This window comes from Poecilia reticulata, chromosome 15 (assembly GCF_904066995.2).
Source record: "Poecilia reticulata chromosome 15, P_reticulata-male-v2, whole genome shotgun sequence".
NCBI classification, from domain to species: domain Eukaryota; kingdom Metazoa; phylum Chordata; class Actinopteri; order Cyprinodontiformes; family Poeciliidae; genus Poecilia; species Poecilia reticulata.
Genome location: NC_088844.1, coordinates 16,690,828 through 16,711,052, shown reverse-complemented (window position 1 = coordinate 16,711,052; position 20,225 = coordinate 16,690,828). Strand labels below are relative to the sequence as shown.

At 41.0% G+C, this 20,225-nt stretch overlaps 1 protein-coding gene across 1 annotated transcript in view; it reads left to right on the top strand.

The window, feature by feature from the left end:
- Positions 1 to 20,225, top strand: part of LOC103476895 (zinc finger matrin-type protein 4) — a 68,152-nt gene that overhangs the window by 35,071 nt on the left and 12,856 nt on the right. Inside the window, exons 5-6 of the mRNA XM_008429624.3 lie at positions 5,540 to 5,785; positions 16,570 to 16,666. Of these exons, the coding sequence (XP_008427846.1) occupies positions 5,540 to 5,785; positions 16,570 to 16,666 (343 nt within the window). The remainder of the gene's footprint in view (positions 1 to 5,539; positions 5,786 to 16,569; positions 16,667 to 20,225) is intronic.

Sequence of the window (20,225 nt, the reverse complement as noted above, 5' to 3'; positions counted from 1 at the left end):
AAGTACAATTTTCGTGTATCTGTACTTTACTTAAGTAGATTTAATAATGGATACTTTCTACTTTTACTCCACTACATTTTACAGTAAGTATCTGTACTTTCTACTTCACTACATTTCTACAAAAGTGTCGCGTTACTCGTTACATCCAAATCGCGTTGTGCTTTTTTCCGTTAAAATGTGAAGTTCAGGGATTTAAGGTGGCGCCGTAAAATCCAAGCAATAACGTGACTTAGTGTCTGTTGTCACCCATCGCCTCCACCTTTACTCGCACGCGGAGCTCCAGACATGCGCAGTGGTTTCCTCTGAGCGTCAGTAATATAATAGCTGCATAAATCATACAATAAAATCAGCAGCGCTTCGCTTTCTCAGACGGTGGGACTTTGTCCAATTTTTAACGTCACTTGGAAGGAAAGCTTAAAGAAAGGTAAGCTCCGTGGACGTGATGCTAGCAAAGCTAACTGTATTTACTGAAACACATGTTGCATCTGCGAAGAAAAAAAGTTGTCACTCATGCGCTGAATTACTGTGTGGAGGTGTTTACTGAGGTGTCGCAGATATGGGACAACGCTGTGACCAAAGTGCAATATAGTAATATGACATTCATGGACGATCCGATTCTTCTGGACGGATCTTGACTAAAGTCCTATAGTGCTGAAGCCTCACTGAGAGCCGTTCTTTGTTCTTGTAATGCTCTGCGTACACTGCAGTAGCTATTTTATTTCATTAAAATATCTATATTTAATTGGCGAATAAATAAAACAAGAACGTAGGAACGCAGAGCATGCTCATTTCTCTTTGTTTTCGTCACCTGTCATGGTGGCAGACGTTGCAGCAGGAGGGAGAATGAGAACAGTCATGGTGCTCCTCCTGCTTGGTTACTTCTTGCTTATTGGGCCTTGGACAGTGTTCATAGTTGAGCGTTGTTAATTGCTATGTTTAATGGTGCAGACAATTATTATTTCTGACATTGGCAATATGGGCAACCGCCGAGGGTGTTATTTTTTTAGGGATGGCAGGAGACCTCTGTGTATTGTGGCACAGAGATGAAAGCAAAATAGAATGAAGAAGAGTTTGAATTGATACTGGTTGAATTTATTTCAGCTCTGAGTATTTAATATCTAGGTGTTTTTATGGGAAAGTGAATCTTTCAGATCAATTTGAGAAGCAATTTTGATAGGTGCACTTAATTTTATTGTCATGTAGCACGGGGTACTGGTTTTGATTTGGTCTTGGGTTCGGTGGTCTAGACTACAACTCTGCTACGAGGCTCCTTGGTTCCATGTCCTCCTCTGCCAGTTGGATTTCTTTCAAAATAAATGTGTGGCAAAAAAAGTGAAGTTCATGCTATGTTAGGACAGGAGACAAGATGTTTCCATCCCTGAAATTATGATGCATAGAATCACATATCCAAGTCTAAACTATGTTACAGAGTAAACTCAATAAAAACATGCTTTATCTGTGGCTTTGTTCATTAAAATGGCACATTACTGACGTATTAAAATTAAATACGATTGGTACACTTAATGGTCATTTATGGACAGAATTTCTAGGCGCAGCCGAGGTGTTGAGGGGATCCGTTTTGGTGGCCTTAGGATCGCATCTCTGCTTTTTGCGGATGATGTGGTCCTGTTGGCTTCATCGGAACGTGATCTGCAGCTCTCACTGGAGCGGTTCGCAGCCGAGTGTGAAGCGGCCGGGATGAGGCTCAGTGCCTCCAAATCCGAGGCCATGGTCTTGAGCCGGAAAAGGGTAGAGTGCCTTCTCCGGGTCAGGGGGGTCGTCCTGCCTCAAGTGGAGGAGTTTAAGTATCTGGGGATCTTGTTCACGAATGAGGGAAGAAGGGAGCGGGAGATCGACAGGCGGATTGGGGCAGCGTCTACTGTGAAGCGGGCGCTGTACCGGTCCGTCGTGGTGAAGAGAGAGCTGAGCCAAAAAGCGAAGCTCTCGATTTACCGGTCGATCTACGTTCCCACCCTCATCTATGGTCATGAGCTTTGGGTCATGACCAAAAGAACGAGATCACGGGTACAAGCGGCCGAAATGGGTTTCCTCCGCAGGGTGGCTGGGCTCTCCCTTAGAGATAGGGTGAGAAGCTCGGTCATCCGGGAGGGACTCAGAGTAGAGCCGCTGCTCCTCCACGTCGAGAGGAGCCAGTTGAGATGGCTCGGGCATCTGGTCAGGATGCCTCCTGGACGCCTCCCTGGTGAGGTGTTCCGGGCACGTCCCACCGGGAGGAGGCCTCAGGGAAGACCCAGGACACGCTGGAGGGACTATGTCTCTCGGCTGGCCTGGGAATACCTTGGGATTCCCCCGGAGGAGCTGGAAGAAGTGGGTGGGGAGAGGGAAGTCTGGGCCTCCCTTCTGAAGCTGCTGCTTCAGAAGGGAGGCCCGACCTCGGATAAGCGGAAGAAAATGGATGGATGGATGGTACACTTAATGATATTAGTGATTAGGCAATGAATTCAGCGAGTACTTTTACTTTTAATACTTAAGTATTTTTAAAAGCCAGTACTTTTTTACTTTTACTTAAGTAAAATGTTAATGTGGTACTTTGACTTTTACTTAAGTACATTTTTGTCTGTGTATTTGTACTTTTACTTAAGTAAATTTTTTGAGTACTTTCTCCACCACTGGTGACAACATACACGTAAGTCACATTACTGCTTGGATTTTACGGCGCCACCTTAAGTCCCTGAACTTCACATTTTAACGGACAAAAGCGCAACGCGACTTGGATGTAACGAGTAACGCGACACTTTTGTAGAAATGTAGTGAAGTAGAAAGTACAAATACTTACAGTAAAATGTAGTGGAGAAAAAGTAGAAAGCATCCATTACTAAATATACTTAAGTAAAGTACAGATACACGAAAATTGTACTTAAGTACAGTAACGAAGTACTTGTACAGTAACGAAGTACTTCGTTACTTCCCACCACTGCCCATTACCAATGCAATTCGCCAGTTCGGCGCTAAGAAACTTACCATAAACTGCCTGTGCTGTAAAACCAACCATCTTCCACTGAGAAGAAAGAAGTGCCAATCCGAACAAGGTGGCTGTTAATGTTAATTCAATATATTTGGAAACATGACCAACATTTTTAAAACTACAAGCAGACTACAATTCTATAACAGTGCAGAAAATCAACATCAACTTTCATTACTTCTCTTTCTGTTTGCTGATTGGCCGTAAATTTACTTAAAGTCTAAAATTTAGAGAGTCAAGTGAAAAAAAAGCCTAAACTGAAAAGGCCATATACTTAGCAATACAAAATCTCTGCCAAGTAAAATTGTCTCCTAGTTATTTCCTACTCTTTGTTCATGGGAGTTTGAGTATCTTTTTCTTAAATTTGTGTTCTGGCGAGTAATCTCCAAGGAAGTTTTACATAATGTGATACAAATTGGAGTGAAAGGGAAAATTCACAGAGCTGTAAACACACCATTGCTCCAAAATGGAACATTATAATCAACCCCCAAAGTGACTCCTGCTAAACTTTGGCCTACTTTGGAATACTGTCACTTCTGTGCTGCTGCTGCTGTGGAATTTCTGTCTTTTTATGACAGTGGGACCTGGAGGAAAAGATACAGGGGAAGTAGCACAAGAAGAGAGGAAGAGTGACCTGGGAGAGAAGGAGGGGATTTCAGGAGAGATTAAAGTCAAAGCTAGCCTTTGTGAGCTCACTGAGATGAGTGCAGCGCAAAAGACACACAGCCAAGTTGACAGGCCAGACCGTACATGGGCATCACAACACGAATACGCTTACATGATCATCAGAAACACACAAAAGCAGGATGACTGATGTATTTACTTAGAAACCTGGACTCCAACATTCACTGAAGTAAGAAAAAGAAAAGTCAATAGATGCTGTAGAAACCCTGGAGAGATAGAGAAGAGATACCTGTGTCTGTTCCTCTGTGCACATCAATTGAGCACTTCCTGCTAATGTTACACACACACGCACGCACACACACACACACTCTCTCCCTCTCTCTCTCTGTGCCCCACTCCATGAAAAACACTTACTTCTGCTCCAATGTACAGAGATCACAGTCAAAAGGGGAAATGGTGGGAAAACAAAGGCAGGGAAAGAGAAATTACATTGGAGGATCTCTCTCTCTTCGTTTCTGCTCAGTACTTGTTCCACAAAACTGTCAGAGCTGAGGAACTTCACTCATGCATGGGCACACAAAAACAGACAAACATCATCCAGAGCTTTGATGACCCCCTCGTCTTTCACGGGATCAGAGAAAATTTTTTAAAAAGAGACACGACAGCCACATAGTTACAGGTTTGTGTTTCAGTAACTGAGAACATGGGGTGGCTTGGCAGAGACGAGCAAAGCGAATGTGAGTGGGTGTGGCGGGTTCGATGAGCAGAGGCACAGCCATAGATACGGTAACTATGTGAACAGAGCCTGAAGACACATCAAGGTGTCAGTAGCCAATCAGATCGCCGGGCTAGAGTTCAGTCAACACAGGACCGCATAGAACAGATCCTCTCTGAAGCTGACCTCAGGGGTCAGTGGTCAAAAATTCATGCATGCTCTTCATTTGTTAGTGGTTGCAGTTAAATCAGTGACTCATCCTGGTTCAAAACCATGCATGAGTGGGCTTTTGTTTTGTGGTATAAAACGTACCAACGTGCGGCAGTGCAGGTTTACCGACACAATCAGTCTGACTCTGAAGTCTTTGACTCATTCAGGATAGTGAATTGGCACATTTGGAGATACCATCTGGCATCATAAGCTTTCCCTCTCAGTCTGGCTGTGGACCTAGCTCCCCTCCCGGGTTGATGTCTTTCGTACACATATTGTACCTTAACGCATGCAAAGCAGGCTGTGCTGGATCTTCGTTCTAGCACACAAACACACACTTTCTCCCAAGGGATTACACATTCAGTCCGCCGCCCAAACACCCACACACACACACGCAGACATGCCATCTTCTCTGTGAGAGCCACTACTACGTCCTGTGGCCATATCAGTGCCTGTTGGCTATTAATGGACAATCACCATGGTAACCAGTGTCGTGTCATGAGTAGCAGGTCACCTGGAAGTCTGCCATTTCCCCTTTTTTATTCCCTCAGAGGACAGACAAGACAAGGGGATGTTGAAAAAAAAATGAAATGGAAAGGATTAGCAGGATGGTAAATGTGAGCAGAAAGGCAGCTCTTGAAGATTGGACCCCAGAGTGCCGATTGCTTCGGCACTCTAGGGTGACACTTGGCACAGATCTGGCCAACAAAGTCTAATTTGATGGGTACAACCTGCCGCTAGCAAGTGCAAACGTAAATGAGGGTGCTCAGGACCATGCATTAACACTGTCATCTTGTTTCATGAGTGAATGTGAATGCATTAAATTTTATACCAATATAATAATTTAATAAAAATCTTTTCAATTCATGTCATTTTTGCATTAGGGCTCAATTTGCATTTGAATGAACATTAATATCCACCTTTACTCCCCCTTCTCTTCTTTTTAATCCTGCAGCACTCCCTCCTCGGCTCTTATTTTTGCAGTTTTTTTTTTCTTTCTCCTTCAGATTCCTCACCTTCCACCCCGCTGCCCACAGACCCCAACGCTTCCCCCGCCTTACCCTGGCCAACGCCAGAGCTCAGTGGAAACGGTGGCAGAGAGGCTGGGAAGTACTGCTGCCTGTGCGGAGCCTGGTTCAACAACCCTCTAATGGCCCAGCAGCACTACGAGGGGAAGAAACATCGCCGAAATGCTGCCAGGGCCCGCCTGCTGGAACAGCTAGCAGGCAGTCTGGATGCCACAGAGAGCACAGGTCAGCCTCCGGAGTCCCCACTCAACTTGTTGACAACCGTGGCTTGTGAGGGTGTCACAATGAACAAGGTTAAGTGAGTGATCATATCCTTAGTGTGGGTGGTGAAATGTTCAAACTGTGCACTTGTAAATGTCGTGTACATTTCACATAAGTCACATTGGTATAAGTATCACCAGGTATTTTAGTCAACATTCGCAACAGTTACTTTGAAAAATACCCACACACCAAATTTACAGTTTGACTAATTGAGAGACATTTAATTCAATTTTGTTACCCAGGCATTTCTGAATTACTTAACTAATGTAATAATCTTTAAATCTGTATAGTATTGTGTAGGTTCATCATTTCGATAGTCATTAAACTATGAGGCAGTGTTGTAGTACTCGAGATCGGTCTTGGTCTCGAGACCATTATTTGATGGTCTCGGTCTCATCTCGGACTCGACCGCATTTGGTCTCGGTCTTGTCTCGGTCTCGGGCGCTGAGGACTCGGCATTTTATTTCAAGACCAGTCGAGACCGCAACTGTGAAAATATCACTGAACATGCAGCATACTATTCAGTTTATTTGATAACATCTTTGTTTTCAGTGGATGCAAAACGCACCGATTAAAATCCAAGCAATTACGTGACTTGCCAATTACGTGTTTATGTTACTCCCCCCCCCCTCGCCTTTCACTCGCATGCGGCGCTCCAAGACAAGCACAATGGTTTTCTCCCAGCGGCAGAATATCTGTCTAATAGTCAGTAATATAATAGCGCTGCATAAATCATCAGAAATCCGATGGCCACAGCTAACTCAGCAGCGCTTCGCTTTCACAGACAGTGGGGACTACGTCTAACTTTTTTCGTCACTTAGAAAAGTATCTCAAAGAGAGGTAAGCTCCGTTGACGTGATGTTAGCAAAGCTAGATGTATAGAGACACATAAGCATTGTGATGAAAACAGTTGTCACTCACTGCGCTGAATTATTGTGCGGAGATGTTGACTGACTTGTCGCACATATGAGACAACGCTGTGTCCAAAAGTCTGCAATGTAGTGATGCGACATTCAGGAGCAGTACGATTCTGATGCACGGGTCTTTACTTATTTGATAGGACTGGAGTGTCACTGAGAGCCTATCAGATACGCTGTCAGAATAGCATACATCAGAGGTTTCCAAACTGTGGGGCGAGGGGGCGCGGCGCCATTGCAGGGGGGCACGGGAAGCCGTTTGGATGAAAAAGAAAAACAAAAAAACATGAACGCTGTGTGCGCTGGGTTTTTACCTTAGAACGGCCAACTCTCTGTTATTCCTCTGTCAATTTGATACAGTAGGGGCTTCCACACTTCCCATATCTGTGTCCTCTGTCACTTTTATCAGCAGTTAAAACTGTTTAATCCGTTGTTAACATGTGGTAATCTGTTTTTCCGAGCCGCCTTTAAACGCAACATGAGCGCTAAGACGCTGGGTTTACACCTGTGCGGACCTACTGCTGCTGTGCGGAGTTGCACAGGTGTGTTAGAATCATGGCAGCAAAATGCAAAGAACTTTTCACAGTTTTCCCCCCAAACTAACAGACTGTTTAGTAAAGCTGCTTGATGCAGGTAAAGTTAGCTAAAAGATGACTAGCTAGCTAATATCAATACATCACCTTAAGCTTGTTAACAAGTAGCTTATAGGCTAAGTTGTTGTCTATGTTCAGCTACATAGATTCATTTTGCCCACCAAAAAGTCGCCCCCCCCTCAAAAACACATTGTTCAACCACACAACTATTTGTGCGGGGGTTGGGGGTGGGCAGAAAATGTTTGGAAACCACTGGGGGGGTACAGGACAAAAAGTTTGGGAACCACTGGCATACATGTATCTACTTCTTGCTTGTTGCTCCTTGGTCAGTGTTCATAGTTGAGCGTCAGGGCATTGCCTCAATTGCTATGTTTAATGGTGCAGACAGTGGTGGTTTCTGACATGAGCAACATGGGCAAACACCCAGGGCGTTATCTTTTTAGGGATGGCACGAGACCACCGCGGATCAAAGCACAGAGATGGAAGCAAAGCAGAACAAAGAGTTTGTTAAATTTAATATTGGTTAAATTTGTTAAGTATTTAATATATATGTGTTTTTATGGGAATATGGATCTTTCAGATCAATTTGAGAAGTAATTTTGATGATATTTTACATTTTATTGTGTCATGTAGCACAGGGCGCTGGTCTTGGTCTTGACTCGGTCTCGACTTCCCTCGGTCTTGGTCTTGACTTGGTCTCGGACCCTAAAAGTCTTGGTCTTGTCTCGGTCTCGATACACTCTGGTCTTGGTTTTGTCTTGGTCTCGGGTTAGGTGGTCTTGACCACAACACTGCTATGAGGTGTATTCTGAGCTCAGAGTATAAAACAACTTTTACAGTAACAAATAAAATACAGTGGTCTCAATACAACCACAAACATTGATGTATTAGGAAATCGGAAACATTTCTCTACTTTAACATAAAAAATAATTTATTTTGTTGAAGTAGCAAAAGGTTTCAGATTGTGCACACATCCTTTTGCACACCTCCTAAATGTTAATCACTGTTTTCACACCATTCAGCAGGAATCACACGTAAACTGGAGTTGTTTTCCCGTCTTTCTCTATAAAAACATATAACTATATGAAGCCCAGTACAAACATCATAAGCTTTGTTGATGACCAGAGCAACCAAGTGATTTAAGAATAGTGGACCTACAATATATGTGTCTGTGTGTGTTTTGATTACCTGTAGCATTAATGCATTTAAATAAACCCCTCCAGTCTGAAGGCTTTTACCTTTTACACCATGGAGTCTGTTCTCTGGTAGTAGATTACAGGGACAATTTTGTCTCAGGGTTTCCCACACAAAACGTGCACAGGCCAAGCAAGCGAAGAGGCATTTATACCTGGTGTGGTAAAAAGAGCCTTTATAGAGTGGTCATATAAATGCCAGTACAGGTGAACCTGCTCTGCAAAAGCACCTTACTTCCTAATAAGGTGAGGTGGACGACCAGGCACCGCGACAGCGCACAAGGCCAGTTTAACATCAACGATAAACCGAGCTTTAGCCTGGGATACGAGATCGAGTTCTCCACAGTAGCTAAGGGGAACATATATTTATCTTTCATGCTTAGTTTGAGGAATGGTGATAAGGCAGAGAATCATAAAACATGAAACTCAAATAAACATCTGAGCAGGGTAACTGCAGAACGATCAAGGTGCCAAAAATAGACAACATTTAATCAAGGGAGAAGAATCAAAATTCAAAATCTACTAAAAACCAGATGGAAAAGGAACAGCTATAAACCCATAGAGTACAACATTTTAAATGAACATATATTAGTCCATAGAAATATTTCCCACTCTTTATATAACTGTGAATCCCTCCTCAACTTTGACCTGATATCTTATTAATTCTGTCTGCTACAGTCTAGCTTTCCAGATCAGTTGTCAGGGTTCACAGTCTGCTCAGATTGCAGCGCAGCTTCTACACTTGTTAGTGCTGTATTTTTATGTGTGTAAAACCCAATGGGTTTTCTGTTGCCATAGCATATCCTAGCTGCTAAAACACCTCATAGTGGAGCAGGATTTTGCAGCTACAAAAGACGATATCAAAATATATGCAAAAACTTTAACCAAGGAAATTCACACTTTATATTTGTGACAAAATTACAAATATAAAGGACACTAGAATGTACTTTGCTTACTTTAGTAGAAAATTGCAATGATGCCAAGTCCTAGCTTTTAATTTTCACATTTAAAAGCTAGGACTTTTCAGTCCATCTCCTACGCAGATCCAGGCTGAAGGATAGCAAGAAGAAGCAAGGCTGTCCTTAATTGAGAAGTCATAATAACAAATGTTTGGCACGAAGACGCCATCTAACATCGTCCTACTCCACTTTCAAGTTTGGCGCACTTATGGCGCACATTGCACAGCCTCTACAAGCAAATGCTGATTCTCTAAGAGCCTGAGCTGCGCTGATTGCTCTGTGCTCCAGGTGCCATGACACAAACCATCATCTCAAGAAGCCAATCATATTAAAAGCATGAGTCATGTTGCCGCCTACAGTGGCTCAGAGGCTTTAAAAGTGTCGTGTTAGATATCGTCCGCAATCCACACACTGTGACCCAGATCCCACAAACTGAGCTTTTTTTTTACATAATTTTGACAAAAGCATTTAAATGTATGCAGTTAAAAATATTTAACAGACACCTTTTTGAAAAATATTATATTTGTTGAATTTAAGAAAAGCTCTTCCTTCACGGCCATTAAAATGTCTTCGTTATAACCTGAGATGACGTTCTATGATGTGTGAGTTTATTCATATTTTATGATATTTACAAAGTAGAATGAAAGTGAAATGTTGTTTTGTATATTTTACTGATAAAAATCCAAGGTGTGCATTTGTATTCAGCCTCCTTGCAGAATGAATCGCCTTCTCTTTATATTACAGCTGCAAATCTTGGAGTATATTTTACCCATTCTTCATCGTAAAGTAGCTTAACCTCAGTCAAATTAAATTGAGACGTTCTGTAAACATTAGTTTACAGTTATTGCCACAGGTTTATGTTTATGTCTAGGCCACTCTAATGCATAAATCTCACTTGATCTCAAGAAGGCGTTCCTAGCTGCAGTCACAGAGAGACGCTGTCCCACAGCCTTTACATTAATCATGAAGGTGTGCTTCTTTTAATAAAGCACGCCTTCATTAAATGAAGAACACATTATCAGGCCTCTGTGGAACCATGACCTCCTGCAAAGGTAATTCAGTTGTGTCGAAGTAGGGGTGCATTCAGGACAGTGGCCCCTGAAAACCACGGTTAGAAATTCCTGGTCTAAATCTTTACTTTTTTTCTTCAACTTTATTTTTAGACTCTTTGTTGCTTCAAACATTTTTTTTTTCTTTAAGTAAAGTGTAATTAGCGCCACAGATCACCCCTGATAAGCTTCTTTGCACTGCTGAAGAAAATTATACCCACAACAGAATCCTGTCTGCTGCTCTGATTAATTCTGTTTGGTGTTCAGTCATCTAAGAGTAAAAAGAGCAACTACAAACCTAACGTGACATGGTCAGTCACTCCCACTGACAGGCCCAGTTCTCTGAGAAGTTCAAAACTTGAGGTTTGTTTTGTTGCCAAACCTGTTTGTTATGTTCCTTGGTCTACTTGATGTTCTTTGCTGCCTAATGTGCTGCAAAACCTGAGGATTTCACAGAACAGCTGCATTTATACTGACATTAAATTACACACAGGTGGACTTTATTTTTTAGGTTCTTCAAGATCATTTGTCACATAATATTTCATTCAAATAGCACATGGGCTGGTTATAAGGCCATGTACTTTTTAAAAGCTTTTTATCAATAAAACATTTTGAAGCTGAATGTATTTTACAACAATGTATGAATTGGCACTGTTCTAAATCCCTGTCAAATATATTAAAGTTTGTGGGTGTTACATAAAAAAATGCGGAAAAAAAAACCAACTTGATCTGCCATCAGTCAGGTACTTTTTTCTCATTTATTTTAATACAAAACCATTGCATGACTCTTACTGACTGAAAACAGTGTCCAGCGTTGGCACAGTTTTCACTTTTGATTGGCTTTTATTATCACTTGTCCTCCTTTTCCTCTTTCCAGTCCATTTTCTCCCATCCTTCCTGCTGCTATGCTCGTTCCCCGATGCCTGTTGCTTGTTCCTGTGCTTTTTTTGGTGTTTAAATGTGTCCACTTGCGTCACAAGGAGCTCAGATATGGCGTCACATCTCCTCTGTCGTCCTCATTAGCGCTCTGCAAGGTGTGGTGAATTATATACGTAATATTCTTCCCCTCTACTCACTGTGGCTACAGAGTTTGCCTGCTGTTTTATGCTTGTATCCCGATGATAGTACATTCTCGTGCTTTCATTAGTCTTTCCTATCCCATCTACCCAGTAGCTAAACTTATCACAAAATAGCGTTATATTTACATGAGCACCATTTGTTTCTCGAAGACATTTCCAGTAGATAACGAAGGAGGCGCTGTGGGTGTGGCCTCACTCAGCTGAATCTTAACATAAATCACAACAGAGTAGAAACCCCTTAAGAAGGCCCTGTTCTTTGTCTTTGTGGCTCTCTGGAGATTCAGCAGGGAACTGGAAGCAGTGAGATAAGCGTCTGGGATTGGAGAGCACGTGTGTGAGCGAATGCTTGCGTGGGTCCATGCGTGAACGATTCAGTTCAGAAGCTGAAAGAATGTGGCCTGTAATTGATGGCTGTGTCTCAGTTGTGAGGCGGAGATGACCTCCTGTCCAGGAGATAGCGCTCCCTGACATAGCTGCACATCACTTTCATAGATATCCACAATCAATTCCGGGCTTTGTAGATAAATGTGTTTATCATTGAGTCCAGATCAATAAAATGCCTAACCCTTACAACAGCTATAGGAAATGGCTTGTTTAAATAAGTTTTTATATAGATTTCTCAATAAATTGTCTTGACAACTGTTTGAGATTACCATAACCAGAAGAGATGGCTCTAAATAACAGAGCTCTGAAGTTCGTATTAGCTCTATGCTCATTAGTCTAAACCCTAAGCACCAGCAGGCAGTCATTTCAAAAACATGACATAGCGTTAATTTTGTTAAATATTTTGATGACAAAGTCGATTACGACCAGCCCATATTTGCCACGCTGCTTTTTTTCTCTATTATAATGTCCCAATCTATGTGATTTCTGATCTCGGTAACTGAGAACTGTCTCATTGTTTGAGTTTAAAGGAAGGTCACAAGTTCATTCAGTTCACACAATTTACTAATGGAAAGCAAAGTTTTAATGCATAATATTGTAATCAACCAAATAGTGCAACTAAGCAGTTTTATTCCGATTGCACTACCACAAACATTGATTTTGCAATGAGAACTGCTATTCAGTATATTGCACAGCTCTCATTTATATCAAAATAGCAGAAATACATAAGTAAATTATAAGTCAACAGCATCTTTTTGAATGTTCCCCCTAAACCTCAGAGGTGAATGATAAAAGACATTGCTCTAATGGACATTCATTTAGGTTGCTAACAAGAAATTATAACAACTGCTGGCTAAAGGGATCAAAATTATTTGAAGTTTAAATGCTATGTTTTTTTAGAGTTGAAAGAATACCATTGTTTATTTTTTTAGGAAATCTTGAATAAGACAGACAAACATAATCAACTGTTTGCATTTAAATGATGTGTAATACAATCATTTTAATATTGTTAATGTGCAAAGTGTTTTGCACTGAAACATGTCTTAATCAATGTTGACTTGAAGTGGAAAACACAGTTAAACTAAAACGCAAACATCAGTTTAGGCAAGTTTCAATCACGCCTTTTATTCCTTTATGGCTCCTGTTCCGTCCTCTCGGAAACAGATGGTGTTTCCAATTTCTGCCACATTTCCTGCAAAATTAATTAGGCTCTCCTGAAGTCCTTGAAATGTTGCTGGTGAAATTCCACTTGGACTCAGACAGCTTCAGACTCAACGTTCAACTGTTTTCTGCTGTGATGTGTATGTCGCATTCCTTGGAGACAAACAGTCAGGCCTATGCATACTGTTAGCTTTGATTGCATCTCAGAGGATTTCTTTTGAATCTGCTTCATTTTTAGTCTTGAACAGTGCATGCCCCACTCATGGTGTGTCACAGGATTTTAGGGCTATGGGATGGGGAAAGCTTCATAAATCTGCATCCAAGCCAGCGGCACATAAAAAAAAAAAAGAATCGCAATTATAAATTTGTTGCGAGATTTTTAACTTTTACTTGCATTTCTAAGTATGTTCTAACTTTACATTAAATAGAAAGGGAAATGATTAAAAAAAGAAAAACAAAAAACAAATAGGGTTTGTAATCATGGTTGTGCACCTTTGTTTTTCATAATCTGCTCACTGGTTAATTGTCCCTCTCTGCTTGATTTAGTGTAATTTAACAAACTGTACTCACCATAAACAAGATTTCATAATTGTCAGTGTTAAATGGTACCATAAATCCTTCTGAGACACATAAAAGGAGTTGGACTAAGAGCTTGGCAGAGCATTTAAATGGACTAAGCCACAAATATTGTGCCCCTGAAGAGAGCAATAATGCTGTGAGACCTGAATCAAAAATGTTCAGTTGTGTGTGACATGTAATATTTAAAGGCAGAAAACAGAAGCAAGGACTTGTCAAGATTCCTCTGCAGCAATGGCCTCGTAATGAGCATACAGTGTGTTTCTAAATGTTAACATAAAATCCGGTTCGTTTGCAAGCAGCATTAATGCATCTGCAAACAAGGAATGGCTGCAGTGCTAGAAGGCTTTGCACATTAAACGACAGTCACAACTCCACACCCACTGCCTTTGCTGATCGCACCCTCTCTTTTCACTCCCTCCCTGGCCTATCTTCTTGTGTAATTAACAAGGCTTAAAACACCCGCACAAATACTGCTCCCGCTGACAAAAAACAGCTAAATTCTTAAGCCTGAGCTGCATGCTGTCATGCACACTTTCCTTGCATGTAATTAACATGGATTAGGTCTTTTGCCAGAAACTTATGCCAGAACCAAAAACACAAAGCGTCTGCTCTTGAGTGTACATTAATGTCTGTGTGTGTGTGTGTGTGTGTGTGTGTGTGTGTGTGTGTGTGTGTGTGTGTGTGTGTGTGTGTGTGTGTGTGTGTGTGTGTGTGTGTGTGTGTGTGTGTGTTTGGGTTCAGACCACTGGCGCCGACACAAAGCGGCAGCATATTGCACATCAGTGCTACTCGGCCACACACTGGGGAGGTGACATCAATCAGGCTAAAAGCAGGGAAGCTGACATTATCTGTCCACATACACACGTGCGCTCATAACACACTTAGTCTTATGTAGAAGAACAGAAATCTTTGTGTAATCCTTTCAGCACTATAGATTTATCGAACTAAGAAGAGCAGAATTGGGCATTGTTTTCTTTTCAGGGTTATTTTCCAATAAGCAAATAGGAATTTAACAATATGAAATTTGTGTTTCATGATTATCGTGTGCAAAAATAATAGTAGCAGCAACAGCAGAGTAGTTCTCAGTGCCACCATCAAACGCTGAAAGGCTGCTGTATTACATCTGTTTTTAATTCAAATAAAACTGGAAAAATGTCTTAGTGTGAATAAATGCAAACGTAATTCTGCAAAAGCATTTTAGACTTTCTTTTGAAAAATTATATTAATTTCAGCTAAATATAGCATTTCTATTTGGCTTTCTTTGTGCCTACATCTCCAATTTATATTCCCTGCCTTCTGCTTGCTTCTTTGGCGATGTAACTTAGAGATTAAACACATGTACTTAAATGATGATTTCAAGTTAAATTATGCTGATCATCAGAAATGTTATCATATGAATATTTTCCCTTTTTTATTTGCACACACAGATTCAGCAATCAGCTTTAAAAAGCTGCAAAATATCAGCAAGTTAATCTACGACGGTGCTTACTTCAGGCTACTAATTTGCTCTGGGCTTTTCTTTTTTTCTTTTTTTTTAATGACTGTATGTCCTTAATCACCCCTGTCACAGACGGAGTGACTCCTGAGGCAACACGAAGTGGATATGCTACATTATGCAGCTCCCACCCAGTCTGAATGACCTCACATTGCTCTCAACTGTGTTACAACTTCATTTCCCAATATAGTTCTTTAGCAATTACTGCCTCCAAAGGTCAGAAGGTGACAGAATACACAGACTAGTCATAAATCTCAAAGACAGTAATGACAGTGGAGAAAAGGGCACCCACACACAAGCAAACACATCCAACTTCTTTTGCAGCACAAACTGAACGATAATCGTACACATTCACAAAAAAATATACTCCAAAAATAAAAATGAAGCTCTATAAAGCCTGAGGGCCATAGACTGGTAGATTTAAAGTATCAAGGATTATGACCTCTGATCCATTGATGTTCCTGATTATACAACATGTTAGAAAACATTAATAGCCCTTCATTGTATCTCTGACCGAGATTACAGAGCCAATTATGTCACGCTGTTGATCGCCCCATCCTCCTTGACACAGAGAGCATTTCCTCGGCTCCCTCTGCCCTCACAAAAGGCAGACATTTTTAGAATCGGTGCTGCCATGCCAACAACTCATTATGTGTCTACTCTTCTTTATCTGTATATGCATCTTACTTTTCTCTGGAAATTTTCCTCACTTCTGCTAAGCCCCTTCCTCTCTCTCCCCCCCATCCTGCCTCCAAATGTTGCTTCGCCCCGCTCTGCCTCTATCTCCACACTCATCTATTTTTGGGGTGCTCATCCCGACCACCTGCAAACCCTCTAATTAGTTAACATCTGTGTCTGAAGCGTGCATTCACTGCTACAATGTCAAATGTTCATTTACGCACATCTTTTCGCAGTGGAAGGCAACACAATTAGCTGCTCGGTTCTCTCTGTTCGGTGTCCTGATTCTTGTGTTGAACCCCGCTCCAATTTCCAGTTTGGAAGAGACACCCCGACTCACACCCACACACACACACACACATTGTTGCTAGACAGTCAGAGGCATTGATTTAAGGATCTTAAACTGTAACTGGTTTTCTGCTAATGATTTGTCTAATCAAATGCTTTTGCAGATGCACTTTAATTAACAAAATGACTTTCCAAAGCTGAGAGTAACAGGATCTTATTTAGTGTCCGTTGAGAATTGTATTGTTGCCCACGTTGTCCTCGTTCCAGCATGTTTGTAGTGCAGCTCATAGGGACGGTGGTTTGAATTCTACATATCCAAACTTCTCTCCCCAGTAACCTGTGCGAATACCTGGTTGTGTTTGCTTCTCTCCAGGGCTGCGCAGTAGTTACTCTTGCAGCGTCTGCAGTGTGGTCCTTAACTCCATCGAACAGTACCATGCACACCTCCAGGGCTCCAAGCACCAGAACAAGTGAGTAGAACTGTTGGATGTTCACACAAGTTCATCGCAATAAATTAGAATTATTAGCAACAGGTGGATATATTTTAGCTATTTATTTTGAAATAAATGTTCTTTTAGATGTGTGTAGGAATGTAGATGGACCGGTTAACAAAGAGGTTCAACTACCTAACGAGAAACGTTAGGTAGTTGATTATATATATATATATTATATATATATAATCTGGAGACACCACATCAAAGTGATGTCAGATATTTTTGTACAACATTTTCTTCAAAGTTGTTTCGTCTTTTTCCTGCCGGATGGAGTTTAACGTTGTTTAGCAGTGTGGAAAGACTCCATGAATGACAAATGAAGGATGAGTGCCGAGCTCAAGAGCTGTACTGCCATTGTAACCTACAAAATGGAAAAATACTTTATATCCACCAGCAAAATATAATCTGGAACAGAACGATTGTATTGCTTACATTTACCATGAGATAGCTGTGAGTGTGGTTGCAGGCTGTGTTGTGATGCATGGGTGAATGCATCGATGTATTCAAAGCAGTGAAATTAACATCAGTGTTTTGCCAGATATAAATAAAATGCCATAGGGTGATTTGGCTTTCTATTCATGTTTTCTTTTGTTTTACAGTTAAGGAATCAGACTTTTGTTTTTTCCTTTTTTTTTTTTAAATTGCTCAACCTTCAACTTTCCTCTCCGGCGAGTGCAATTCAAACACGTTTGAGGAGAAAAAAATAAAACTACTTCAAAATAAACTGTTAAAGAGAAATAACATGATCGTTCTTTAACAATGATGTTTAGTTAGTCTGTGTTTTTATCACCATTAAAATACGACTGCCCACGTGGCATCGATGTCTCACGTCAAGATGTTGGCATAACATTTTGTCAGCTGCTTTATGTACTTGTAAGGAGCTGCTGTTAATTGGAAGAGATTGCTTAAGATTATACCTTGACGTGAGAACAAAGATTAAGTTCTGGACACCAAACAGACTTTCACACTGAGCTGTGGATAAAAAGTAGTGAGTAAACTCACAGAAAGAGGGATTTTTCTGAAGTATCATAACTCTACACAGGAAGAATATTGTGGTAAAAGACGACTGTTCATAACTCTCTTGTGTCAGTTTTACTGTCGCAGGCTGCAGACACTAAAAGAGTCATGTTTATGACAAAGGGAACATAAGCAAGACTAATTGACAGCATCCACCGCAGACACCAAGAGACAGATGAGACGAGAGACGCAGGGAGAGGGAAAGAGTCATCAGGTTTGAGATGACGGGTTTCAGAGATAGCAAGAGGCCACAATAAAATTAAGAAATGTCTCTATAGTGTTGTTTCTTTTTCACAGAGAGAGGCAGAATGTATTGTAGAAAGGACACTGCAAAGATAATAAAGAGAGAGTGAAACAGAACTGCAGTTAACAATAAATCTTCTAGACTGGGCAAAAAGTTAGAGCTGGAGATATAGAGGAGATTTGGAGTGGACGACGAGGTTAACCCAGCACTGCTGACAGGTGCAGAGCTTTAGGATGGAAAGGATGGATAGGCTAGAGACAGATAAGAATAAATGAGGAAGACTTACAGGGGGACACAGGGCTTTTGTTTTTACTGCCCTCACACCAGTCAGAATAAGAAATGGTTACAAAAGGTTCAAGAGAAGTAGAAGGTACATTTTCTGACTCGCTGAGTTTTTGATGACACCTCAACATTGCGGCATTGAGGACAGGAGGAGGGTTGCTGAGGATGATATCTTCCACACACACACACAGAAGTTTGTATTTCTACTCACATTAGGACTTTGTATTGACTTCCAATCATTTTAGTGACTGCAGTTATGCCTAACCCAGACCCTAACCTAAACTCAAATCACACCTTCATCCTAAATCTAACCCAAAAACAGCACTTCGCCTTATGGGACCTGAGCTTTGGGTCACATTAAGACCAGTTGTCCCGACAATGTAGTTTCTGTTTGGAAAATGGTTCTTACAATGCGTTAAATGAAAGGTCACATACACACGCGCATGCACAAACACAAATGTGGAGCATGACAAGAATTTCAGCTAGTTAAAACTGTTGCGGCATTTCCACAGTTAATTGAATTAAGTCCATTACATGTCAAACTGAAAAACCTCAAAGCACAGGATGTTTTTAGTGCAGCCACTCTGACACATTGCAGGCGTTGAGCGACTGAACACAACTGATTCTGAAACCTGAAGCCTGGCCAGCTCTGTTGCACTGCGGTATCGATCCTCTGGGTAACAGAGAACAAGACTAAAGGTTCCACCTCATCAGCCTCACTTCCTCTATTCACCTAGTCACTTAGGTGAAACACAACACTGCACCAAAAATCTGTGTTTGACAACAGTTTAGGATGAGCCTCATCTCCCATCGTTCCCATGCCAACTGGCATCTTATTCTATCCTTTATTGTCCATGGGATGATATAATAAAACTTAAAGGTGCATTTTGACAATGCAAACAAGATGTTTTCCAAAAACAACCTGAGAGGGTCCCTCACACTGAATAAATGTTATTGATTCAGCATCTACGATTGTTCCACGACAGCAGAATCCAGAATGCAATTAAATAGGCTGGATCAGACTAATACAGCATGAATATCAGTTCTACAGCTTTATGTCTGCAACATAAGAAACTTGTATTATTTTTTTTTTGCTCCTGACGTTGAATTGAACAAGATGTATGAAAGCAAAAGCAAAACCATTTAAGATACAACTGACATATGATTGTCTTCATCTGTTTGGTGCGGGGGTGTCCCTTTTTCTTATGCTGCCTTGGACAAATGCCCATATGACCCACATGGAAAACTGCCACTGATGACTGGTTTAAATCTCATAAAGTGGCTTTGAGCTGACTGTTTTTTTGGGGGGTTATTTTTTTTATCTCTTGGGTTTTCTGATTTATGAAAATCTAGGACATTTAATATGAGTCACTGGTTTAATTTCTGTTTGCAAACAAAAATGCTAATTAGTCTTGATGAATGTTGTATAATTTAAAGTAAACAGCAAAAAAATGAAGTGTGTAAGGGTTTAAGATGGAAGACAGTTAAAATACAGTACTGTAAAAATTCAACTAGCAACAAAAATTCACAAATCCCTGATTAAAGAATACCGCCCTGTCGAGATCATTTCTGCAGGTAGCTGTCATTTGGCCTCTTGTTTTGTAGTTGAAATTACTCAGATAAAGTTGAGCAGTAGCTCCAGAAAACTTTGACCCTGAAAAAGATTACTGCAGTGGAAACAAATCTGGATAGTCTCTAAGAATTATCTTTATACATGAAAGTGGCTATATGGGCAGTTCTTTTTATATGTTGCGATTCTTTATTTCTTGGACAATATTTCGATCAGGTCAAAGATTTAGGCCTTCCTAAGTCTTTGGGAGCATATGCATGTTTGTGTTGTATATGAGTTCTTTCATACTAAGCACGAGCTTTGGTTTGTGTAAGGAGCTTTCTGGATGAGATGAAAGCGTGGCTGGCAGCGGCAGAGGATTAGCTTCCACTGAAGAAACGTCCATGAAAAGTGTGAGTCCGTGTGTGCGCGCGTGTGAGCGT